General features: G+C 38.5%; 2 protein-coding genes across 2 annotated transcripts; one reads left to right on the top strand and one right to left on the bottom strand.

The window, feature by feature from the left end:
* Nucleotides 1-308: 308 nt before the first annotated feature.
* bora (bora aurora kinase A activator) lies at nucleotides 309-8,918 on the bottom strand. Its single transcript, XM_026931988.3, has 12 exons — nucleotides 8,781-8,918; nucleotides 8,414-8,631; nucleotides 6,721-6,827; nucleotides 6,580-6,625; nucleotides 6,308-6,389; nucleotides 6,022-6,081; nucleotides 5,874-5,930; nucleotides 4,634-4,854; nucleotides 3,544-3,697; nucleotides 2,817-3,349; nucleotides 1,536-1,676; nucleotides 309-826 (listed from the first exon to the last, which is right to left on the bottom strand). Exons 2-12 carry the CDS (start codon nucleotides 8,564-8,566, stop codon nucleotides 806-808), a joined length of 1,575 nt encoding a protein of 524 aa, XP_026787789.3. The 5' UTR covers nucleotides 8,567-8,631; nucleotides 8,781-8,918; the 3' UTR covers nucleotides 309-805.
* A 41-nt stretch (nucleotides 8,919-8,959) lies between these two features.
* On the top strand, nucleotides 8,960-13,776 carry mzt1 (mitotic spindle organizing protein 1). Its single transcript, XM_026931998.3, has 3 exons — nucleotides 8,960-9,198; nucleotides 10,957-11,102; nucleotides 12,946-13,776. Exons 1-3 carry the CDS (start codon nucleotides 9,147-9,149, stop codon nucleotides 12,973-12,975), a joined length of 228 nt encoding a protein of 75 aa, XP_026787799.1. The 5' UTR covers nucleotides 8,960-9,146; the 3' UTR covers nucleotides 12,976-13,776.
* Nucleotides 13,777-27,724: the final 13,948 nt, after the last annotated feature.

The following is a 27,724-nucleotide window of genomic DNA, read 5'->3' as shown; positions in this document are numbered from 1 at the left end:
ACCAGAATAAGTGAATGAAGGAAAACTCAAAATATCTTTCCCACGAGACATAATGGAATCTTTAACAGGTGAAATTGAATGGGAGGTAGTGTGTGAGGTACAGTGTAATCTTTCTAGAGGCAGGAACAGGCAGGCTGTAAAAATCACTGGCTTTTTTGCTCTTTATCATGTTAACCAAGTTCCTGTTGGTTTGTCAGCTTTTGGGAGTACTGGCTCTACATTAGTGTAGATTTATATGATGGCAAATGCAAGTTACAGAGCCTAGACTTTAAGCTTAAAAGACAAGAGATCATTTACTCAGAACTTCATCTCAAATTCATATCAAAATCTTTTATTGCAATTTAGCAGAAACAGGTTTAATGCTGAACAGGGCAACATTAAATACACCGATTATTACTCATATGCACTTTAGTGGTTCTGATTACAAATTCATAAATAACTAAGAGCATACATCAATGTACAAAAATTGCAAAAAGGAAAGAAAAAAATCCATATCAAGTAAAATAAACCAATTAATGTCACTACACAAATTTATATTCAGTAATTCAGACACTTAAATAAGAGAGTTAGAGCATATATCTATCCATCACAATTTAAGTCAAGTTTTCTCAGATTCTGACAGAACTCCATGAGGTAAGATTGTTCAATAATGTCGCTTTGTGTCGTGATGTTAAAGATAAAAGGCATCTGTGCAAGAATTCACTGTATAACAGCATGGCATTGGGTATAAAAACACTGTGTAAACAGTTCTTCTGAGCTTTGGGAAGAGAGGAAAGATGTGGAGTCCCTGATCCGTCCCTCATGTTCAGTGGGATGGCAATAACAGCTGAAAAACACCACAGCTGGATTTCAACTGCCTGTCTCAACAGTTAAATTAACATGCATTAAACTGTGATTAACTTTAGGTTAACTAAATGTGTAAACGGGTAAGGACTATAAGTAAACCTACTGTACACTTTAATAGCAATACTTTATAGCAGCACATTCAAACAATTATCTGATCAGCTAATCATGTGGCAGCAGCACAATGCATAAAATCAAGCAGAAACAGGTCAAGAGCTTCAGTTAATGTTCACATCCAACATCAGGTGGAAATGCCTTGATGATGAGAGAGGTCAAAGCAGAATGGCCAGACTGGTTTTAGCTGAAAATAGTCACTCTTTACAACCATGGTGAGCTAAAAAGCATCTCAGAATACACAACATTGAGATGGATGAGCTACAACAGCAAAAGACCACATCAGGTTCCACTCCTGTCATCCAAGAACAGGAATCTGAGGCTACAGTGGGCACAGGGTCAGCCCGAACCGACAACCATGCCATGGTCAAACTCACAGAGATCTCATTTTCCCTCATTCTAATGTTTGATGAAGCTCTTGTATGCATTGTGTGGTGCTACAGATGTTCCTAATAAAGTGAACGGTGAGTGCATAATAAAATATGTATGTGCCCTGAAATAAGTTTTTGTGTGGTTTAGTGTATTTACATTTGTGAAATCAGTGAAACGGTAACCTCCGCTCTGTGAGTGTGTGTTACCTTCGACTTAGTGTGTTTAGAGTGAGTGAGTCCCTCCTCGGCCATGTGTGTGTCCTGCGGCTCCTTGCTCTGGCTGTCTGTACTGACGGTGTCCATTAGGCTGGTGGTGCACGTGGAGTACGTGTTATAACCGCTGTCCACCTGGACACACAACACGAGGGACGGATCAAACTCAGGCCAGGGGGAACAAAACCACACGTCACACAGGACCGCCATTAAAGGAATAGTTTGATTTAAATGTACCTAATGTTCAGAGACATGTTTGGTATCTGACACTTCTTTATTTTTGCACAAGAGCTAGGAATCTAACGTATAAATAATGGAAGTCAACTTCAGTTGCCTCAGTCATACTTATATGTGGTCTTATTTTAAAATTTAAATTCAAATTTGATACTAGATCATCCCCAATAATAAGGAAATGAATGCTTTTATATTTAATACTTTTCCAGTCTTGTACAAGAACTCTATTTATTTCTGAGATTTTGTAGCTGAAAAATATTATCTGAAGTAAGTATACAAAGATTTTGGCTTAGATTATCTTCCATTATTTGTTAGCTACATTAGAGTCATAGCTCCAGTGCAAAGTGGTACGTGGATCATTGTGTTTTCGTTTTTTTTAACCAAAATATTCCTTTAATATCCTAATGGATAGCATTATATGGATTGGCACCTTTTATACCACTACATACAATTTTACAGACATTAAACCAGATTAAAGAGAAGGTCCTTTAAATGAACAGAACAATTAGTATAGGTGTAGTTTTAGACTAAAATGATCTGCAGTGTCACTACTGAGACTTGGCATTCAGAATTAAAGTGGGTCGAACAATACATGTTAGTGACAAACGGCAGTAATTTAAAATTATGACCTTAAAAATAAATCAGCATGTAAAAGCAAAATTTAATTAATTGCAACAAGAATAGTTTATTACAGCTAGTGAACAATGAAAGCTTTGAGTTTATAGTTTAATTTGCATAATACTGTTTGGAGCCTGTTTGCTCTTATTATTAGCATGTTTGAACAGACTGTTCCCGGAGGATATCTGCCCCTGCACAGCAGCTGGTGGTCACCACTCGAGCTTAACGACTGTTTATGTCAACTAAAGCTGTTAGCAAAAACCATGTCAGTCATCGCAGATGGTTAAGAAGTGATTGTATGTTAAGGCAGCCATTTTGTCTCAACCTGAACCTCCTTCTGGTGTTAAAAGAATACTCCAGACATTTTCAGCCTAATAGCATTTAAGCCTACGAGTCTGATTAGTTGAGGGCGCGCATACAGACCTGCATGCTAACGTCATACGGCACCATGCTCCCCTCAGCCAGCATTGACACGAACATGCGGGTGCTCTCTGCATTGGACACGCTCCTTGTCCTCGAGCTGCTGAGTTGACAGAACTCCTCTCCACTCGGCACCTCTTCCTCCTCCACCTCCTCCTCCTCCTCCTCTTCTTCTTCAGGGAAAGGGCAAGGAGACAGCCGTCCCAGCTCGTCCTCATTTGGCTTGCTCTGCTCCATCCTCTCTGAGTCGGGCAGGGACTCCTGGCTCTCACCATGCCCAGCCCGGACCCCGGGGGAGCAGGAGTCCAGCTCCATAGTGGGTAAAGGCTCGCTGAGCAAGATGTCCTCCGTATCCTGGAGGTGTGGGTGGAGGATGGAGGAGGATCTGCTGCTGTGTTGAGGGTGGAGAGGGGAGCAGCTGCGGATGGGAGAACAGCCCTCCACATACGGGCTCTCGCCACACCGGTTTACAGCCATGTTCTGGCTACAGGAAGGAAGACTGTCAGGAGACAGGAAGGACAATCGCTTCCTCTCACCTATCAGGGATAGGAAAAGAGCTTCATTAAGGCCCATATACATATAGAATATATACAATTATAATACATTTTATACACACACACACACACACATTTGTATCTCCCCCAAAATCTTTCCTGGAAATATTTGCCTCAAACAACATCCAGTTTCTCAGAGCCAACACCTGAATCAGGTTCATGATCCGTGTCTGTACCTGACTGAGGTGTGACCGAGTGCTGCTGGACGATAGGGGACACGGTGGGGGACTTAAACAGAGGAGACGACCGTTCTGGAAACATGGGACTGGTCATGCTGCCCAGACTATAAGCACGACCTCGTTCCTGGATAGGACTGGACGAGAACTGACCCTGCAACAGAGAGGCAGAGAAATAAAAACACAATACACTGATTAATGGTACAGTACAAGAGATCCCACACTTTACAGTCAAGGTGATGTGAAAAAGACATTTTCAAGTAGGCTGTTAAGAGAGTATGCAAGAGTTCAAGTATGCTAGCATCCAAGTGTTCAAGTATACTAGTTAGTATGCAAGAGTTCAAGTTTGCAAGTGTTCAGGTATGTAATTATTAAGCTATGCTAATACGCAAAATTTCAAGTATGCTAGTATGCAAGAGCTCAAGTGCACAGATATGCTAGCATTCAAATATGCCAGTACACAAGTGTTTATTTATGGTAGTGTTCAAGTATGTTAGTGTCCTAGTATGCAAGTGTTCAAGGATGATAGTATGCAAGAGTTCAACTATGCTAGTATGCAAGAGTTTAAGTTTACTAGTATGCAAGTCTACAAGTATTCTAATATACTACTGTTTGCGTATGCTAATGTGCAAGAGTTCGAGTTTACAAGTGTTCAGTTATGCTAGGATGCAAGTGTTAAGGTATACTAATATGAAAAATTCAAGTATGCTAGTATGCAAGAGCTCAGGTGCACTGATATACTAGTGTTTGAGTATGCTAGTATTCAACTGTTTGAGGATGATAGTATAGAAGAGTTAAACTACGCTAGTATGCAAGACTACAAGTATACTAGTATGCAAAAGTACAGGTATGCTATTATGCTAGTATTTGAGTATGCTAATATGCAAGAGTTTGAGTATGCAAGATTTTAACACTGCTAGTATCCAAGAGTTCAACTATGCTATTATACAAGTATACTACTGCTCAAGTATACTAGTAAGCAAGAGTTCGAGAGTGGTAGTATGCAGACATGTTGGCTAGTATGCTAGTGCCTGGATATGTAAGTGTTATGATTCTACAGTAGTTGTGTGTATTTATGTCCAGCACTCACAGACGAAGGCGTTGTGGCTGTGATCCCACACTTCACGGGTGATACGATGATCGATGACATCATCTCTCTGCTCCCAGCATGAGCCTCTCTCTCAGGGCTGGGAGGGCTGGACGAATCCGAGCCACTGGCATGACCATCCAGGAAAAGCTTCCGCCTCAGAGAAGAGGAGCTGAGGCTCTCCTGCACCTGCTCCGAGACCTCGTCTGTCCTGTAGTAATCACCTGCAAGGGTTTAACAAAAACACACACACACACACACACACACACACACACTCAGCTAAGCATGAGGATTAAAGGCAGAGTGTTTGTACACAGCAAGCCCACAGCACAGATATGTAATTCTAGCAATATCAGCAAAACTTCAGCTACAGAGCAACATTTAAACAGATTTTCTCACTCTTATGTCAACTAAAATAATTGGCTTGAATAAATTCCTCTAACTGAGCTGACAATGTGGCATGTCCAGCATCCCCTGAATTCAAACAAAAGTAACACTGTGATATAAAATAAGGAGTATACATACACTCCTGGGCAAAAAGAATAGGCCAATGGCAAAATATTAAGCTTTTAATGGTCTTAACAACAAACTATTGGTCAGGAAATTAGCAAGAATTAAACAAATAGATAAAGGAACTTTGTATGTGAGCTTTTCTCTTTGATTTTTGTAAATGTTTAAGCCTTGGGGCCCTTGATGGGCTGCATCAGGTGTGGCAGATAACCAAGTAACCACTAAGATTTTAAGAAGAAGAAAAAAAAAAAAAAAAAAAAAAAAAAAAAACATCCCAGAAGATATTTTTGGAAAATTTTGTACACCCAATCATGTGTTAGTTTGAATTTTACATCAAACATTTTAATCATTATCATGATTTTACCTTTGTGTTCAAGCAGACTATATAATTGAATTCCCTGTTTCTAGCTTTTCCCCAAACAAACAGTTCACTGCAGCAAAAGTAAACGAGCAAATGGAGGCACAGGAGCTCTCAGGAGTGCATTTATTTAATTCTTGCTAATTTTCTGACCAGTGATTTGTAATTAAGACCATTAAAAGCTTAACATTTGCCATTTTGGGCTTGGCCCATTTTTTTTGCCCAGGAGTGTATTGTAGCTATTACTATCTTATATCAGAAGTTAAAAACAGCTGGACAGGCCAGACCCACAAACGCCAACAACAGACCACGCCGTGATGGTTTTTTCCGCTCTGGTGAAACATGTAGGGAATGTTAATAAAAACTTTTTTTTACCTAATACTTTTTCAATATCGAAGTCTACAGGTAAAGACAGAATTGTCTGACAGGTTGCTGCAAAGGAAAAGACAAAGATTATTCAAAGCCATATAAAACATAACACAAAAAGTATAAGACATTGTGGCTTGAAACATGAAACACAGACCATGTATTTTCTTTGCTGACGGATGTTCCTCTGTTACAAGCGGCGAAGACAAACCTGCCTCTACATGGACAAAATGTGTAATTACTGTGTGCATGACAAATGCATGTTACAATATGTTGTAAACTCATAAAAACAGCTTCTGAAGGGAATTAAAAGGTTCTCAGGAAATCTGTTCTAGGCTTCTAGGTAGAACCTTTAAGGGTTTGCCACAAAGGACAAAGTTTTTTCCACTGTGGACCATACTGGAAAATAAAATATGACCCATTAATCACATGACCTGACTTACTTTTCTCGTGGCTTTGCAGACTTGACTGTTTACTCGCCAGCGGTCCCCATGGTGATGGAACTATAGCACCTTTAGTAAAAAACTAAATGACAAACAGATTTATCCACGTTACTACACGTTATTAAAAATCTGCAAGTGTTCATACAAGAAATATCATCAAACTGCCTCAGACGTCATTTTATAATCCTACTCTAGCACCTGGGATCAAAATCGTTTCAAATTGTGAAGTGATAAATGTGATATATTGGTAAGTCTAAAACAAAATGTCTTACTTGTTCAATCGCATTCTGTCGCTTTTGCTCAATTTCAGCATCCGTCCTTAGTGAAAGAACATAAAAAACACAATAAAGCTGTTATGAGCAGTGAAAGTAGCACCTGTTGTAGATCCCAGTTCTGATTGCAGCATGTCTCACCTGGTCTGGCTCATAAATAAAGCCTGGCGGTGAATATCCTCAGGGTCTATGTGCACCGGGAGGAGGCTTGCCATTTCATCGATGGACCATTTGAACTTTGCTGGTGTCTGAAAATCATAAATTCTGGTCAATATATACTGTCCCGTGTACTTATTGCCCTGAGTATATGCTGTCCTGTGTATATGCTGTCCTGTGTACTTATTGCCCTGAGTACATACTATCCTGTGTACTTATTGCCCTGAGTACATACTGTCCTGTGTACTTACTGCCCTGAGTACATACTGTCCTGTGTACTTATTGCCCTGAGTACATACTGTCCTGTGTACTTACTGCCCCGAGTACATACTGTCCTGTGTACTTACTGCCCCGAGTACATACTGTCCTGTGTACTTATTGCCCCAAGTACATACTGTCCTGTGTACTTACTGCCCCGAGTACATACTGTCCTGTGTACTTACTGCCCCGAGTACATACTGTCCCGTGTACTTATTGCCCCGAGTACATACTGTCCCGTGTACTTACTGCCCCGAGTACATACTGTCCTGTGTACTTATTGCCCTGAGTACATACTGTCCTGTGTACTTATTGCCCTGAGTACATACTGTCCTGTGTACTTATTGCCCTGAGTACATACTGTCCTGTGTACTTATTGCCCTGAGTACATACTGTCCTGTGTACTTATTGCCCTGAGTACATACTGTCCCGTGTACTTATTGCCCTGAGTACATACTGCCCCGTGTACTCACTGCCCTGAGTACATACTGCCCCGTGTACTCACTGCCCTGAGTACATACAGTCCTGTGTATTTATTACCCTGAGTACATACAGTCCTGTGTGTTTATTACCCTGAGTACATACAGTCCTGTGTGTTTATTACCCTGAGTACATACAGTCCTGTGTACTTATTGCCCTGAGTACATACTGCCCCGTGTACTCACTGCCCTGAGTACATACAGTCCTGTGTATTTATTACCCTGAGTACATACAGTCCTGTGTATTTATTACCCTGAGTACATACAGTCCTGTGTGTTTATTACCCTGAGTACATACTGTCCTGTGTATTTATTACCCTGAGTACATACAGTCCTGTGTGTTTATTACCCTGAGTACATACAGTCCCGTGTGTTTATTACCCTGAGTACATACAGTCCTGTGTATTTATTACCCTGAGTACATACTGTCCCGTGTATTTATTACCCTGAGTACATACTGTCCCGTGTATTTATTACCCTGAGTACATACAGTCCTGTGTGTTTATTACGCTTATTATTGTTCTGTATATTTAGTCCTGAATATTTATTGTCTTGAGTATTTATTGCCTCAATTATTTGCTGTATATTATTGTATAACTCATCTAACACAGTCATGTATATGCCCTTTATGTACCGTGTACTTGTCTACCGTGCTGCTGTATTGTGTTGCCCTCCTGGTCCTGAAGAAATAAAGCTTTGTTCCACTGTATGCATGTTATATGGAGGGATGACAGTAAAAGCCACAGTGCTGTGTGTGTCCATGGGATTTATTTTGCATTTAAAGGAGTTGCAAAACGTTTGAGAATCCCTGTTCTAGATACATTAACAAGAGAGTCTATAGAGGCAGAGGACATTCAGAAAGAGGCTGAATAGCTACAGAGATGTATTAGATAGAGCTATGTGTGTGAGTGTGTGTGTGTGTGTGTGTGGAGGTTACTCACAGCTGAGGAGGCCCGGGAGAACTTGAACACGGAGGGACTGGGCACCAGAGGCTCGTGCAGCCGGTGGTAGTCGGTGGGACTCTCAAACGGGTTGAGGATGGCGGGTCTCCCCGGGGTGTCTGGTGTTATCTGGATCTCAGCTACATCTCCCATCCTTCCTCTGGTGGTGATATGAGAGGCTATAATGCAGAGAGGATCCTGAAGCCAAGCCAGTAAAGCTGCACAGAGAGAGAGATGTTAGCCACTTAGCTCTAAATATATATTCATATGTCATTCATATCCCAGCACACAGCTATTAATCAGTGCTAATCGAGCTAATCATCATGATCAGTGAAAACAAGAAAAGATAAACACCATAGTTACTCACACAAACACCAACGAAAATCTAGGCACCCGTTTCCTCAGTGGTTCCTAAGGTGGTTCAAACATTTGATTTAATTTTCCCTCAACACTCGCTAGCCAATCACAATGCAGGACGAGAGCACGCTGGCCAATTAGAAAGAAGCGCAAAAATATGACGTTTCACTTCCGTTCAAATATAGCGAAACTTTATTGATACGGTTCTTGTTAACGTGAAATGTGAATGGACCTCAATCTATAAATCTGTTATCGAGAGAGCTATCTATACAGGTGTGAACTCGTTTTTTTATAGTAACGTGAAGAATACTTAGGGATCGGAGAGAAAACCCCAGACGGAGAGGAAGAAAGGAGTGTTGTTGCTAAGCTAGCGGTCATGGCTAGTGCCGCGAATACAAACATGAACGCTGTCCGGGAAACGATGGACGGTGAGTGTGCGATTTCGTCCTAAAGTCATTGTTAGGTGCGGAATAAAATGCAGAATTAGTTTCAGAATTTATTTTGTGTTATTTTGTGTTGAGTGTTTTTGATGTGTACCCTAATAAAGCGAGCTAACTATTACCGGCAAAGTATTATAATATATTTTTTATTAAGTGCTCTAATAGATAAATAAATACATTCTTTTTTATGAAAGTATACAATTTCAAAACAAATTAAAAAGTTATTCAATGCCTAAAAACTTCCAAAAATGGCCTAGGAAAAAAACATAATATGCTGGGTTTATGAATATTCATTAATATGCAAATTAGACACGCCCCCAACCCCTCCTGACACCCCAAGTAGTTTACACCTGGCATTTTCATGTGTCATTTCAATAAGTCTCCAGTGATCACGTGACAAAGGATTTGGTAACTAAGGTGACCATGCGTTTATTTTCACACTTCTGATGTGATGTGGCCCTGATCTGATCACTCACACGCTCACACCCATTCTCACCTGTATTTTGGGGCTACACAGATGTCATACCAGCTGTGAATGGGGCTGACGTTTCTATCTCTGATATTATACCACAATTCTGATTGGTTTAGGAGGTGTTGATTAGTTTTCTGTAACAGTAGCTCTGGCTGTAATTCAAATCACAGGTTTATATTAATGAGCTCATTCCAATACTTTATCGTTTTTATAGTAACAGCTTACACACGGACTTGTATGGCAGAAGCTGCATATAATCTAAAAAGTCTAATAATAAACAGATTTTTTTTTAAATGTTAGTAAACAAAGATCTATAAACGTTTGATTTATATGGTGAAGTTTTCTGTAAGGAACTTAACATTTATGGAAGGAGTCTCCAGTTTCAGAGCTTTGTAACAATAGTTTTTCCGGGTTCTTGTGGTTATTGGAAAATAATCAATTCTGGAGTGGTAACAGGAACTCAGCTTTGTGTCAGGATACATCATACCACCCCGCTGTTGATTATTTTCCTCTAACAGCACACCCTATTGTGATTTATGGCTTATGTGGTTGTCTAATATGCATTATGGAATCGTGATGGGTTCAAGACACTGATCCTCTTTTGTCAGGTTACAGACTGAGCTCATGCATAGCCTTGCCCACATAAATGTTTTTGTTTTTTAAAAGAAGTTGCTTAGAAAGTAAATATTTAGTTGGAACATTTAGTTGCTAATGTTGTTGTACCATAACAGGTAGCTAATCAAATAGCATGGTAACTCAGTTTTTTGTTTTTTTCCCACTTCAGTAGAATTCTCTTGTTGTAACATTACTTGGCTCTGTAGAAATAAAATCAAATACAGTTTTACACGCTAGTTGACAGGTGAGAAAACTTTTCAAAAAAACATCATCAGGTTATCATGTTAGGGGGGCATGGTGGCTTAATGGTTAACACGTTCACCTCCACCTCCAAGGTTGGGGGCTCGATTCCTGCCTCTGAACTGTGTGTGCAGCGTTTGCATGTTTTCCCCATGCTTCAGTGGTTTCCTCTGGGTACTCTGGTTTCCTCCCCCCTGTCCAAAGACATGTATTGTAGGCTGATTGGCATTTCTGAAGGAACCCTGTCCAGGGTGTCCCATGCATTGTGCCAGGAGTCCCCTGGGATAGGCTCCAGGCTCCCCTGTGACCCCATGTAGGATAAGAGGTACAGAAAATGGATGCATGGAAGTTATCATATTATTGTTTGTCAGTTGTGCATTTTCTCCTCTCAGTACTGTACGCATTTGTGTGTTTCTCAGTTCTCCTGGAGATCTCAAGACTCCTTAACACTGGGCTTGACATGGAGTCGTTGTCCATCTGCGTGCGGCTGTGTGAGCAGGGCATCAACCCCGAAGCGCTCTCATCAGTTATAAAGGAGCTACGCAGAGCCACGGACACACTTAAGGTAACCAGAATATTTTTTACACACTCAAACAAATCAAACAAGTTATTAGAAACTTATAAAAAAAAAAAAAAACAGTTTTATTTCATTTTCAACTGACGTAAACATGCTTCTGGGAAGGAAGTACTTGCCTTAAGGCCAGTTTACTCCAGAACCATTTCCAAAGTGACTTCAACCCCACTGAACACCTTTGGGATCAACCGTAACACCATCTGCACAATAGGCCTCCTCACTCATCATCAGTGCCTGACCTCATTAACCCTCTTGTAGCTGAATCAAAGTCAAAGTCAGCTTTATTGTCATTTTTAGAACATCGCATGGCAATGATTAAAAATGAAACACACTTCCTTCAGGAAACTGCCGTGCAACGTGTAGTGGACATTGACGAGAACTAAAAGACAACAGTAAAAACAGACAATAAATGTAGACAATAATACCATAAGGTACACAGAATCAAACAAAGTCAGATAAATAGGAAATGTATTTAAAATATAGCAGCAGTAGGGAGATGGTGATGCGTACAGCTAAAGAAAAAAAAGAAAAGAAAATTCACAGTGGTGTAACATATGAACATTGTAAAAGTATTAAGTGAATAAATATACTATATGCAGTTATTGCATAGAGTAATGTACTAACAATAACAATAATAATGCACTTGTTGAGTGAGGTAGAGTCATACTATTTTTCAGTCTTGGTTGGTAGGTCAGTCTGAGCCCACGGTATTGCATTTGTTAAAATAATGATAGTGCATTTGGGGGTTATAATCACGTTCCTTGGGGGGAGGTGGGAAGGGGGGAGTGTTCAGAGAAGTCTGACAGCTTGCGAGAAGTTCTGGCCTGAATACTTCTTAGCTTCTTCCTGGATGGGAGGGGCTTAAACCAGTTGTAGGGTGAGAGGGGTCCTTCCTGATGGAGGTTGCCTTCCTCATGCTCCTTGTAGTGTAAATGTCCTCAATGCCAGGTAGGTTGGCACCAGTGATGCGCTTTGCCGTCCTCGCTACCCGAATGAGCAAAATCCTCACAGCCGCGCTCCAAAATCTAGTGGAAAGCCTTCCCAGAAGAGTGGAGGCTATTATAACAGCGAAGGAGGACTAAATCTGGAATGGGATGCTCAGTAAGCATATATGAGTGTGATGGTCAGGTGTCCACATACTTTTGGGCATGTAGTGTATAAACTAGCCTCAGAATGAACTTTCAGGGTTGATGTCATTAATTTTGCACACACTGTTGCTCAGTTTCAGAAGTAACTTGCAGGCTGATGTAAATTGCACTGCATGTGCTAAATTAATCTATTTGCATAAATGCCACCTGATATTTTGCACTTTAGCTAAAAATTCCCCAAACTGCAAATTTCATTAACACACACAAAATGGAGAAGATGTGTTATTTTTCATGGGAAAGACGGAATCTTCTGTGGACATAATTAGAAAACCAGCGTGGGTTTTTTAAAGCTTTGCTTAGTTTCGTTTTGTTTCTTTTGTTTGTCTTTTCATTCGTTTTACTTTCATTCGTTTTTGTCTTGTTTTTTCCTTTTTTTTTATTTATTTGTCTGTCTTGGCCTGTGATCAAGTGTACATATTTTCACACACTCTATAGTAAATCAGGAGCAAAATACTTTTCTACTTTTTTTTTCCTTTTTGTTTTTTAAACCTTGTACTAAGGGTCTGCTCTTGTCCTTAACTATATATGACTGTATATGTATATGACTACTATTTCTTTTGTGTCAGAGTGTAGTTTTATACAAATGCATGATTCTCAGTTTTGTAAAATGTCAGCAGTGTGTTTTAATATTGAACATCACATATGAACTTGGATACATTAAATTTGTGTCTTCCTTTCTGTTTCAGGCCTCTGACAACAGCACAAGCCAAGGATAAGTCACACCAGGCTCAATGGCTTTGCTCGGAGAAATTGCTCTAGAAGAAATTTCATCAATTCACCAAGAGATACTTAATAAGGGAATTTTTGTTCTCCATTTTCCCTTCAGCCTTGTTTTTATTTAATATTTTTTTTTTGTCTTTGTAAAATGACTTCCTTTTGTCTGTGCTCAGTGAACTTGTGTGCTTTCATATATCCAGTATTTTAAATGTATGTTTCCGTATTTTAATTGTTATAAAATGACATGTCTGTCATTGTTATAAAAGTTTGTTTTGCCTATGAAGATGAGAGATTTTGTATTGGCTTACACTGTGGCTGATTTGTTTGTTGTGAGATGTCATGAGATTTCAGCACACAGCTGGACAGGGATAACACAGCTATATAAGCAGGATTTGTGCTGTGTGTTTGTGTTGTTTGTCCACTAGGTGGAGACAACGTGCAGCTCTGAGTCTTCTTGTAGCCTGTTAGACTGTGTGATTATGGCCAGGTCTGTCGTTAACAATGAGATCACTGGACCTTACTGTTAAAAAACCTGACTGATGTATGTGTTCGGTTTATGCTCCTGTTATACGTACTAGTGTGTAAAGTTTGCAATAGAACATTTCACGTACATCATTTATTCATTTGTTAGAATCTTGTATCCGAACCCACTAACACTGTCAGAAAAAGGGGTAGTGTACAGGTACGGTTGTGTTCCTCAAACTACTGTACAATGTAAATTAACCCACAACGATGCAACAGTTAGGTCCAACTTTTTACCCTAATGGTGTTTCTTTACAAATAAAGGTACAAAACAATAAGTGTGTGTATCGTAAAACCCAGGTTTAGTAGCTCTTTGTCTGAGAGTGTAAACGTCAATCCAATCCAATCCAAGCCAATCTAAACATCTCGCTGTGAAGTTGAGGGCTTTTTTATTTTATTTTTTTGCTCAAGCAGTCCTGTGATCTGAACTCAGAGAAACTTAAACTCCTATTGAACCTAAATCTCTGACTGCATTCTACATACTCAGAAATGGAAGCACGTACGTACATTAAAAAGTGCTTACAGATTTACGTTAATCCCCTACTTCCTTAAATGTTCATTTGGACATTCCAAGTTACTCGTTGCATGTCACAAATATCATAACTCAAGGGCTACCAATTAAACTGATTACATTTTTGATGCTACAATCAATCATTTTTGCATCACATCCACTATTAGTCTCACTTTCTCTTTGTAGCTTAAAGAAGGAATAAAAAAGAATTATGGACATACTGTTATAGGAAAACAGTCAACAACAGGGTGGTGGCCCAATACAGATACTAAAGTGTTTTATTCTTTTTATACCACATGCGACTTGTCAAGGATTACAGCCTTTTATTTAGGTTGCACTTTTTTAACCATTTATATTTACGTTTAGTGCTGTAGAATGTCTATGAAACAAGTTACTTCCTGTTATTGCTAATGTTGTAGCAGCTATAAAGAGGTATTCTCTCAACCGCCTCTTTTTTCTCTGAACTAATAACATGACAAACTGTTAAAAGAAATTACAGTTTGTCATGTTATTAAGAAACCCAAAATCATCTCCTGAAAAATTAAAGTTACAGCTTTATCTATGACTTTACTAAGCTCTGACACTGGAGACTCCTTCCAAAAATGCTAAATAAATTTATCCAGACAAAAAGACTCACTGTATCAACAACACATTTTTAAAATCAGTTTATATGGAGTGTCCATCATACAAGTCCCTGTGTTGCTATAGAAACTATAGGCATTATGGATCTGAAGTTAATATAGATTATGTATTAGAAATAGCACAATAATATTAAACAAGACCAGAATTATAAAATCATACTGCTATAAATTTGCCTGAAAGAATGATTTCATGATGGTGGTGTGGTTGATTGAATTTAATTTCATACACATGAAGATGGAAGAAAAGGTATTAACTCCACTGCTAACCCTAACCTACATTCATATGAATACAGATGTGTGAAGCCATGCTGAAAAAAACAAACAAACAAAAAAAAAACAGCAGTTTGTAGTCGCTATTGTTCTTGTGGGCCACAATATCTCTACATGTTTTACTAGGATTTTTCCTCTTTTGACACGTTCGCTGTAAACTGTACAATCCTGGTCCACTGTTCAGAATACTAATACTGTGTACTCTTTATATTTTTCATGCAACTGATGCAACAGGTGCTCTCTTTTCCATGTTATGAACTTGTAAGTCATCTCTGCTCATACATTTCTCGTAAAACAGTCCGGCTTAGGGCTTGGTTTAGCAGAAGCTGCTAATAGATCAGCATGAGAGAAAACTTCTAGCCAGCGCTGGCTTCATTAGTGTCCAGCAGGGCTGGAGTTGTGAGAGGTGCTTGTGTCCTTGGCTCCTGCAGACAGAAGGTCCCCCATGGCGATAGAGAACTCATTTAGCTGATGTGTCTTTAATCGCCTTGGCCGTATGGAGACATGGCCTCTCTATTCAGAGAGAGAGCTCTCCTGGAGTACGTCCTCTGATTAAATGTGATGATTTAATTACGGCAAGCGAAAGCCAAGCATTCGTCACTGTAGTGCTTTGTTTACGGAGTTAATGTATGGGACGGCTTTATGAACCTGCAGCGCGAGTGGCTTGTTAGTATGAAGTAGCTTGCTGGCATGATGCACTTTGTCGTGCTTTACAGTCATTGAATTTGAGTCTGTTTGCTAATCCAAAGGAAGTGTTTCATTTATGGCTTGTTTTTATGAAGTATTAGTACACAGTGCACAAATTATTTGATAGTAGACTAGGTTCTTAAGCCAGACCTTTAGAATTCGTAGAGAATCTGATATGTTTCATCAATAAATGTGACTTTCAAAGAAAGAACCAATTTGACTGGCATGGCAGACAACAAAACACTGATCGCTTCCTGTAAGCAAAGCTCTTTAATAAAGAATTTTGATTTTCCAGTGAAAACTGTAGAGAGACAATCCTGATTGGTCCTGAAACTTAGCCAGAAAAATGTACGAAAGATATCAGACAATCTGTGGCTCTTAGCAGACTGAACAAGCAGAGTATCGAGGCCCTATTTAGGAAATCACAATCAAATGTGGTATATAAAGTATAGAATAAAAAATATGTGTAGTATACAGTATATAGGGAAAAGAAAGGTTTTTCAAGGTTTTTTTTTTGGATGGTTAGGAAATCTGGATCGCTAAAAGGGAATGCTTTCTGAACGAGAAACCCTCTGTTGTCTGTTGTAGGGTGCTACAGAGAACTCTTTTCTCCAAACGGAAAACTCGAAAACCTTTTTTTGTTCCTAACAGTGTAATATCTGCCTTGGAGATTAGTATATTTACAGAAAAGATTTACATTATTTTATTTGGTAGCTGACCCGTAGCTCCAGTGTGAACCTAAAGAAACTAAAGAAGCGAACTGATTGAATACATTTGAGATCAGTATAAATTTGTATAAATTTGTGTATATAATTTTTACATTTCTTTGTCTAACTTTGACTCAGCACTTTATAGCAAGACATTTGATTTGATTTGAACTTCTCAGAGAAGGTGTTTCAACTAAATAGATGTTGGAACATCATTAAAGCCAGTAGAACTGGTGTATATTAAGTTTTCCATCTTTATATATATATATATATATATATATATATATATATATATATATATATATATATATATAAATTAGTAGTAAATTTATTTATTGTGTCAGAAAGTTTGGTTAAGTAACCCACCTGAGAATTAAGGTTTTGCATCTACATTCACAGTATTTGACAGCAGGTGGTAAGAGGATTTCAAAGTACTTTTAAAAGCCTGGGACATTAATATGGGTTCTTAAATTAAATTTTGCTTAAATGTCTGTACCATTTGACATCTCTAGGTGGCGTTCCCTAAATAATGTCGTGTCATTTTCTGAGTTCTTCATAACATGGTACATTCATGTCTTATTTCCCCTTCTGTGGATATTTTTCCAAGAGATCATTGAATATGCTAATGGAGAACAACACCATAGAGGGAAATCCCTAGTGTTTCATTAACTCTTACAGTGTTTGTTATCATGCTAGACGTGTCTTTATATAATAAGATTGTGGGTGGTAATTCAGTTACCCCCCCCCCCCCCCCCCCCCCCCCCCAAGTACTAGCTACTGGAGAGATCTACAAGAAATGAACTCTAAGACAGCTGAACTCTAAGACCTATCACACTGTCACTAACATCACTTCACATGTTGAAAGGGTATAATATCTGTTTCCCTATTACCACTGTAACAGTAAGGCCATGGTGAACTTAATGTTGATAAAAATAAAGGATTTAACATGCAGAAATATTAACTTTAGAAGTCAAAAGTTTCAATGAGAAAATTGGGTCAAACTGGATGAGAAATACACTGAATGTTTTGTAACACAGCCAAAACACTCATGATAATGGCTAATTATCATATATCTAAACGCTAATGCATGTATTAATTGCTTTAATTAGTGAAGCAGTTAAATGAAAAACAATGTCAGGGCCTTTTAATAATGCATAAACCTTTAGCAAATGTTTATGTAAATTCCCCTGTGTTCTGTTTCACTTAATACAATGTTTGTAATTAAATTGCAACGTTGTGTGTTCGACTATGTAATGATTAATAATTTCTCCATAAAGTTAATAATTTCATCTTCTACCCTTCCGAGTGAAGCAACAGGGTGGTTTGTTTTCCAGGTAGGTGGAAAACATCTGGTATTAATCTAAAGTTGATGAATTTGATTTAAAATAAAAACCTTGCACAAGGTTAATTGGATGTTTAAAATGTAAAATATTAATTATTGTAATAATGCAGATTAATTTAGGAGTTTGTTATTTATTTTTCCAGCCCTAATAAACCCAGTTAGATATCTGTTTGACCTTAAGGTCTGCATTTAAATCTGATTTTACAATGTGGATGCAAAATAAAGGTCGCTACAAATGAATAGACCCATTTTGAATGGATTCATTTTTGTTCCGTGGATTTCACGGGCATTATTGACCTTTATGGGGGGGCGATTTTATTTCTAACCATATAAACAGACAGTGTACAGCATGTGATAAGGTCATCTACCTAATCATCACAAGCACTTAAATGAAATCAATTCATTAATTTGATGAAACACAGATTTATATTTTGCAGGTACTGATTAACCAGAAGAGACTACTGAAATTCACTGGAAATATATAAAATAAATTAAAAATGTCAAATGTTAGATTCAGCAAATGTAAAGCGTTGTGAGGGTGAATCTTGTACTGTTCAACAGGAAGTGGAGGCAAAATACATTTATGTAATGAGGGGCTTAAAGTTCAGTGTTTTTGAGCCTGGACGGCAGGGATAAGAAATATACTAAACTATCACTAAACATTTTCTGTATTAAAACATAAGAGTATCTTGTCTACACCCCAGTCAATCTTTGCTGAAAATGGCAATGTAGCTATAACTATAACTAGCCTATGTTTCAGTAATATTAGCTAGGAGGGTTATTTGGTAGCTATCATGTTGGTTTTCTGTAAGTAAATAACATCCCTAGACAAAAATAACTTGCATTTGTGATTTTTTTTCCAAATACATGGTTATGCCTCCCCTTGCATTAACAACTGTGTCAATCCTGGAAATAAGTGCTAATATATGTGCTAATATGTGCTAATCCTGGAAATAAATAAATACCTTTAATAGTTCCTGTTCATTTTAGTGCACTCACTTGATGCAATTCAGCTAGTGTTTGTGGCCTATTTTAATATTTCACCTGAAGTTTTCTATGGTTTGAGGTGCAGTGATTCTCCATTCAAAATGCCCTAATGTGCCATCATGCTTGTCAAAACAGTTACAAACAGGTTTGGCCATATGTATTTTGCAGTCCTCATGGTGGAACATGTCATTGTGCAGCACAGATAGTGTTGCATTCACACTATAACTAATCACACTGTACTGGATTCTGAACAGATAGGATGGGAATTGAGCAGCTTGGCCCATAACCTTTATTTCACTACTACCACAAAGTCTGTTCTTGGAAATTAATCCACAGTAATAGGCCATAACAGTGCACCATGCCACTGAAAGTGACAGTCTGGTGATTAAGTACCAGAAAAATAAGCTTAAGCAAGGCACAGGTTTCTCATTCTGTGACGTTTGAGATTAAGCTTTACATCACAGCTGTCCAGCTCCAACTTGAACTCTTCCTGGACGTCAGCTCTGTTTCCAACTCAATCCGTAGTGCATCAATCCCCATTACTTCCTAATGATCAGCCTTATAGAGCGCTGTCACCTGCGCACCCATTTTCATCAGTGTCGCCACTGAAATGGTGCTTCGGCTCCCATTAACCCGCGTCTGGCCCAGTCGCACTCTTCACTAGAAGACAAACAAAAGAAGCTGATGATGCTGGTGCGCGCCTTTGCGACAGCACTATTTATAATGATTAATGAGCCCATGGTTTTTGTTGATTACGGCACTGCCAGGTCTCGATACTTGTTTCAATTAAGCGTTCTGAAGGTCGCTAAACCATGTCTCGCACCCCCGCACGCGCATAATCCATTCCCATTAGCAATGATACAGTGAGGAGACATGGCTTTACCAGCTTCAAGGAGGCTCGCCATGATGAGGTCTCTATCGCACTCATTTAGAAGCGATGACTGGCTGACCTCCTGTTTCTCCCAGGGGACTTAGCACAGATCTAGCATTGGATCTGTTGTTATTTGTCTAAGTGTGGATGAGTGTGGATGGACTAATGTTTATGCTCCATCAAGCTGGTCAGGCAAACACCTCCCACCGCATGCTTAGATTGGTCAGACATTGTTGTTGACAGCACCGGAAGCACCCTGTCATTCTCAATCAGACAATGTTTGCACAAAAATGTAGTCTACAGGGAGAGTGGAGTTGATGTACCTTTGCCTTTTTTTCAAGGCAGCATCAGTGCTAAGGCCATGAGATTACTGATTGGAAGATTATGAGTTTAAATCCTGGTACTGCCAAGCTGCCAGTGTTGGGCCCTTGAGCAAAGCACTTAACTCTCATCTGCTCAGCTCAACTGTAAGTTGCTTTGTATAAACGCATCTGCCAAAACAGTACACGTAAGCATTATTTTATGGGAAAAGAGTCTTTGGTGTTATTTGCTTCACAGGAAACCCTTAGACACACTTCTTGTTTTTTTTTTCTTGCTTATGTGTATGGTCAAGCATTGGAATTGGTCAAGCATTGGTCAAGATTTCAAGTATTTTTCAACCAGTAGCTACATAATTATACTGCTTAGGAGTCAGCAAAGTAACATTATCTTACAATGTTAAAAAATTAGCTAGCTAATACCATTCTTAACACAGGGAGAAGCCTTTTGCAAGTCAGTACAAGCAGACGTCTGCTGTTTCTCTTCTCATTGATAGGATTACAACTCGTTTTCGGCATGCTGATCCGAGATGAGTATCTTCATCAGGCATGAACATTAATCCAAAATCCCATACATTAGACTACTTCTCTGGCCTCCATTTTCAGGAAGACCCAGCTTCATATCTTTCCTCTAACTAGGCACTTTTCCCAAAGCTCAATTTTCTTTGATGGCAGCTCCACCTTATAAAATGACTCTCCCCAAGGCTGTGTGTCAGTGCTGAGCGTTTATGTTGACAGGCCTCATGCTCTCCGCTTTGATTCATATGGCCATCATGAGATTCAAGAGGTTTTTAGTTCTCATTCAAACACTTCAACCATCCTGGATAAGATGAGTTACAGCATTCATAATCTGAATTTGTTGCAAGATAAATAAAGAGGCACCTAGATTCCCATGCCTGGCCACGTTTTATCATTTTCCCTTTTTCACATCCTGCTTTCAAAACTGGAGTCCAAGGAAGTCAGTGCCCCTGTAACGTCAGAGTCAAACCCACCTTTGGCCTCCCTAAATAAGAAATCTAAAGCAAATATATAAAATAGTGGGACACAAAATTCTACTACATGGTTTAGCCAAATGCTTTTAGGTGGTAGTGTTTAAGATGAGTGGGGGGAAAAGTAGACTGTGTTTATGTGTTCTGGTAAAAGTCAGGCTTTTTAAAATGGAATTATAAAGCTAGCTTGCAAACTTCTCAATATTTGTCAACTCTGCTGTATATAAGAGTGTAACAAAACGTATGGCTTACCTGTCAGTTAGCTAGATATGATATTCAATGGGTATTAGTATGGTTCTGTTCATAGAAACACTGTCGCTAGTTCATGCTAGTTCAGGATCCATCCTCAGGTATACTACGGAAACCCAAAAGCTGTGGCAGACTGTGCAACAATGAAATAAAATTGTTTTATTTTCATTGTTTTAGAAAATTCAATTGCATTCTATTCCATCAGGCTTTCAAAATGAAATTATGAAGCTATCTAGATATCAATGAGTCAACTGTGAGGTCTGTAAGTAGGTATACTTAAAAAAAAAAAAAAAAAAAAAAGCTTATATGGCGATTGCTAGTCAGCTAACTAGCCAGCTATGTTCATTGACTAAGAGTGTCTTATGCAAAAGATCAGGCTGTAAAAATGGAATTATGATGCTAGCAAGCTAACAATTTACAACAATTTATCAATGGCAATGTCTGTTAGTAGGTAAAAAATGATAGCTTACACAGCTAACATGCTAGATAGATGGACAATCAGGCTTTGAAAATGAAATTATGAAGCTATCAACGAATTAGTTAGCTAACTAGTCACCATCTGTCCTCAGGTGGGGTAAAGAAAGCCTAAAGCTGTGGTAGATGGAACACTGAAATAGAAAATTAAATCCCAAGTAATTAGTTGTGTGCTATTGGGGAACAATCAGGCTTTAAAACAGAATTATGAAGCTAGCTAGCTAGCTTTTTTCTTTTTAACTGTTGTGTGTAAGCAGATACCCAACTACAAAGCAGTCAGCTTGTTATTTTTCCTTGCTTACAAAGCAAAAATCTGGACTAAAATTATTGCCCAACAAACAGCCACTGCTTATACACCTTCACATTGTGGTAAAGATGGCAGGCTGCTCCTTCACGCTAATTTGTTTTTGCTCTAAAGGTTAAGATTTGAATATGGATCAGTGTCATCTTTTCCTGTGGGTCTTGCTATATCTACTCCCCAAGTGACTGTGTGGAAGTCTTTATTCATGTCCACTTCACTCCTTGAATGAAGGTTATTTGCCAGCTGAAGGAGCCTTCTAGTTTGTGTGTGATGGATGTTACGTGGAGTGAGCGCACTAGGGGGCTCAGGTGTGTGTGTGTGTGTGTGTGTGAGAAGGAGAGAGAGAGAGAGTGTGTTCACAGGAATGAGAAAGAGCGATAGAGGGAGGATGCTCTATGATCTGTGAAGAACCCGCGTGCGAGAGAGAGCGCACCTGAGAGCAAGTCCGGTACTTATGGAGCAGATCCATCAAAATCAGCATGCTGTTAAGCATTAGCAAATAGCCCTCGACCTCTCTCCGCCCCTGAACAAAAGTATAAAAAAAATTACACCACCACTGAGGTTGCAAGAGTTAGCCGTAGTGTTTTTTTTTCTTTTTAAGAAGTGATTAAGAGTTAATAAATAGTAGTAGTGTAGTAAGTTAGGGCTTGTGTTATAACCTTGAACTGGTTTTAGCACACATTTGAGGAGCTTCATGAGCTAGCTAACATGATGCCCCAACACACTGTGTTCAAAATGAAAGGCAGCTCCCTGATTAGAGAGATACGCTCAGGAGAAACAGATTGCTTCCTTCAAAAGTTCATCTGAAGGATTTTGGAGAAATTTGAGGCCAGCATTGTTTGCATCTTTTTCATTGTAGGCAATAATTCTGTTCACTTTTCCAAACTACTGTGAGTGTTCTGACAAACATGGTGTACTCTCAGGAGTGTGTTTACATTCACAAAGTGAATTGTTTGTCTTGTTGTTCATATTTGTAATTGTTCCAATAGTTAAAATCAGCTAAATACAGTATTTTAACCTGGCTTCAGACTTTATGTAGCAAGCTTATACTAACGTTTTAGTTAGCCTTAGTTAACTAGCAAGCTATTTAGCTAGCTGTGTTATACAATGAAAAATTTGACCAGAAAATCGCTTTTTTAAACTTTTTTTTCCCTCTCCCATGTATTCATTAATGTTTTGCTCCCAAATTGTGTTTGTTTTGTTTCTGGGCATACGCACATGTACATAACAAATCTCATTTTTCTTAGTTTTTTTCCCCCAATTTTTTTCTTTTTGTCTTTTTCTCCTTCCCTTTTTTCTTCTTATTCTCCTCCAAAGAGAAAGATTGTGGCAGGTCAGGGTGTGTGTGTGGGTGTGTGTGGGTGTGTGTGCGTGGGGGGGGGGCTCCTTAGTACATAAGTGAGCAACAGTAAATAAACAAATGTTGTGATGTATGATGACACTTTCAGTCAGTAGTGAGAGTGTGAGTAAGAGATCATTTGGCCGTCTCTCTCAGGAATTCCATCTTTCCATGCCTAATTAACCAAATTTGATTGGAAATGAACTTGATTTCTGGAGTTGACTGTTACTGAATGCAAATCAGCCACCTTCTGTCACTAAGATTAATTTTGGCCAGTTATTAAAAAAAGCTAGATGCTTGTTCAGGTGATCATGGATGAAAACCAGGAGTTAACGTAGTCTTATTAAAGGAGTGTCCCTTAGATTGAACTTATCTTTATAGCACTCGAGAGATGATCATCTCTCCTTGACTTTGATCAGAGAAGTGAGCAGTGTTCAGGATGAAGTATTGTGAAGTCCAGGGCAATAATGTGTCTGATGATTCCTTTACTTCATTTTCTTTATTAAATTTCTTTGATGAGTTCTGTATGTAACATATTTATTTCACTGATCTATTCTACCACCAAGCATAGATCTGTTCTGTATTTGCTCTGATTACTAAAACAGGAGTAATAGTTTATTGCCTGATGTATTCAGAATTCCGTAATAGAGTGCGCTTGAAAAAATATGTACCTCCCTCACAGTGCAGCCAACAGAGAGCAATATATATTATAACTGTTTCCTAGAGAAACCTTAAATCTTCACCAATAGAGCTCTGCTCACTGTCCAGAGGGTATGTGTGTATATTATGCTTGTGTCATAAACAATTTTTATTAGCCTTCATAACCTCAGTCATACATTTTCATTAAGGCAGGCTTTAGCCCTGTTGTACTCTGTCATACACTGTATAATATGTGCTTTAATTGTATAAATGACTTTAAGGATTTAAGGATAGTGGAAGATCATTGTTTAAGGTTCTCAAAAGGTTTAAATCCTGGGATTGAGAGTTAACAAATGAATTGGCTTCCATGGTACTTTACGTGTAATGGCTCACCCTGTGCTCTGGGGTATGCAGACAGACAGGTTTCCTTTTTTTTTTTAACAAATTACATTACACGGATTCTTCATCAGCACAAAAATAAATAAATAAATGAATAAATCCACACCTACTACTCACTTTTTATAGTAACCCCAGACTATCCATATGTATATATTAAATAAAATATAATAAATTAAAACAATTATTTTATATAATCTAAAAAATATACAAAAGAATTTATATCAAATTACATGCAAGAATCAAAGAGTAAAAAAGAACAATTATTGCTTTTATACATAATTCTAATTTATTTATAAATTACTTAAATATATTATTATATGTAATATTATATGTAATAGTTTTTTGTTTACTATATTTTATAGTTTTATATATTATGGTTTTATATATATATATATATATTTTATATACCATCTCAATCTGACAATTTCAGTATAAATACTATATATAAATATAAATACTATATATATATATAAATATAAATACTATATATATATATATATATATATATATATATATATATATATATATATATCCTTTTATTTTTATCTTTTACTATATTTATGTGTGAAACAATATATTATTTATATTATGTAATATATTCCATATTACATGCAATATTGGAATATGTTAAAATAATTTATATAAATATAAATATATATAAAATAATTTTTTTAATGATTATTCTTTCATATTATTTGATCATTAGATTTATTTTGAGAAGGTTACAGATTCAAGTTAGAAAGTACCCCAAAGATTATATCTATTACATATTCATTTATTTTTATTTATATAGAGCAGGGAGTTAATACACAGTATACGTTCAAATTTATTAAGATCAGTCTATTGCATACTACTACCAACGCAGTAGTGCTTATTGCTGAGTTTCACAATTGCACATCATCTCCGGAAAAAATACATGCTTTTCAATCCAGTGAAGGACACATTTAAATCAGACCACGCCAAAAATCACATCCATCCTGCCGAGATGATACAGTACTGACGTTTCGGCAGAGGTGAGTTATGGCACTGAGCATCAGTGACCGCGGCAAATTCCATCCTCCCCTGAAGGACCTTTGTGGAAATGGCACGATTAATCCATCAGAAGAGGTGTGCGCATGGCAAGGAGAATTAAATTACCATGGACTCATATTTATCAAGATTATCATATTTATCAAGCGAGAACGCTGGTTCAGGATCAGATCCCTCCTGTACATGTGATTGTATCTATCATGATGGGAAATGTGAAAGCTGATCCTAGATCAGGTTTTTGATTGAAAAAGGTCCTCTATTTGACCCATTCAATGCATTTATAACAGTTAAAGGTGTGGTGGATTTTGGATGGATGATGCATTTTATTTTAACCCTTCTGTTTCATGTTTATTAGAGAAATTAATAGAAGGACATATGATCTTATAGCTAAAATTGAACGCCTTATTTGCCCTTTATGCCTCAAACACTGTAGTGATATAAGGAGGATATAGGTGTACACGTGTCATTCTCATTCAGTAGAGGTGTATCGATCAGAATTGTGCTGTGATCAAGTCTGTAAAGATTTGTACTTGTGCAGTGCAAGGTAAGTTTACGTACACACACACACATCTCTCTCTATTAGTCACTCTATTGCTAGTATTGTCCATTTATGAGGCACTTAAGAATCAGGTAGCACGTTTCTCTCTCCCTCTGTCTCTCTTCCTGTCTATCCCATATAGTCTCATTGATCGAGGATCATTCACAGGCGCTAAATGTACATTAAAACAAATGTTCTCTTTGCATTACAGTGGCGTGGAGCACGGTAGATATGGAGGTCAGGGAATAGAGTTCAGCTGCAGCACCTAAAGGATGTGAATGAAGATATGCTGCAGTCGGTGCAGTAAATACTCTACAGATATTACTTCAACCTTTAGGAAGAAATAATTTGTCAAAAAAACAAATTTATGCCTTTTCCTACTTCCTCCCAAATGTCACTGATCAGCTGGGATACAGGTTAAGGTTTAAAGTGGCTAACAAGTATTAGAATTCTATTTCTTTTATTGAATTTTCCCCCTATTCTTCTCCCCAATTTGGTCCCACCAACCATCCAGCTTTATCTATCATACGACAGCTACAACTGGGGGGGTGAAGCCTAACACATGCTTTCTCCATGAAACGTGAAGCCAACCAACCGCAACGCGTAACACACTGGGAGGTAAACGCTATCTGCCCTCTTCCACATACGCTATATGGCCAAAGGTATGTAGACACCGGACCATCACAACCATATGTGAATCTTCCCTAAACTGTTGAAACAAAGTTGGAAGCACACAATTGCCTAGAACGTCCTTGTGTGCTTGAGCATTAAGAATTCCCTTCACTGGGACCAAACCTTTTCCAGCATGACAATTCCCATGAAGACATGATTTGCCAAGGTTGGTGTTGAAGAACCCGAGTGGCCTGCACAGAGCCCTGACCTCAACCCCACTGAACACCTTTGGGATGAACTGGAATGCCGCATTTGCTCCAGGACTCCTCACCCAACCTCAGTGCCTGATCTCACTAATGCTCTTGTGGATTAATGAGCACAAATCTCCACAGCCATGCTTCAAAATCTAGGGAAAGCCTTCCCAGAAGAGTGGAGGTTATTATAACAGCAATCTGGAATGGGATGTTCAAACAACACATATGGCTGTGATGGTCAGGTGTCCACATACTTTTGGCCATATAGTGTACATGAGCTCACAGACGCCAACGAGAGTAATGTCTCATCACTCTCACCCAGAGAATACAGCCAGTTTGCTCTCTTGGCTTTTTCAAGTCACAGCTCCAGGATTCCCTGTTCTGTCCCGAGCTCAGGTTACTGTCTGCGGAACATGCAAAACTGAAGTTTTGCATGTTCTCCCCGTTTCTGCACGAGTTTCCTCCGGGTTCTCCGGTTTCCTCCAACTGTCTAAAAATGGGTGGATTGGCTACACTAAAATGACCCCTAGGTATGAAGGAGTGTATGGATGTGTACATGGTATCTGCAATGGACTGATGTACCATCCAGGGTCCAGATCCACCACCCTGATCCGGATAAGGCAGTTACTGAAGATGAATGAATGAAAGATGAACTTCCAAATTTCTAGTATGATCCCACTGTATGAGCATTGTGAGGCATGGCTGAGGTGGTGGAATTATACCATTCATCAGTTGGTCCCTTAGGGCCTTTTTTGCAAAGTTGTTTTTCCACACTTCAGTTTAAAAAGACTGTGCAAATGGCTGCATTTGGGGATTCACCCTGTTCTTCTAATGACCCTTTCACAGATCTCCATCTGAGATGAAGTTTTAATGTCAGTGGCCACAGTACATTTTAAATGATAAAATTAAAACATGTTAAGCTCTCTCTCAGACTATCATTTATCCACAGTCTGTTCTCAAGGCCATTACATGAACTGGCAGCTCTTGAGTATTAGGGCTACAAAAATAAATAGCCATCACACATTGTGCGAGACCACACACAAGCCTAAGTCTTGTTTATTTCCCCCTGT

This window comes from Pangasianodon hypophthalmus, chromosome 26 (genome assembly GCF_027358585.1).
Source record: "Pangasianodon hypophthalmus isolate fPanHyp1 chromosome 26, fPanHyp1.pri, whole genome shotgun sequence".
Lineage (NCBI taxonomy): Eukaryota > Metazoa > Chordata > Actinopteri > Siluriformes > Pangasiidae > Pangasianodon > Pangasianodon hypophthalmus.
This window is presented reverse-complemented; position numbering and strand designations above follow the sequence as displayed.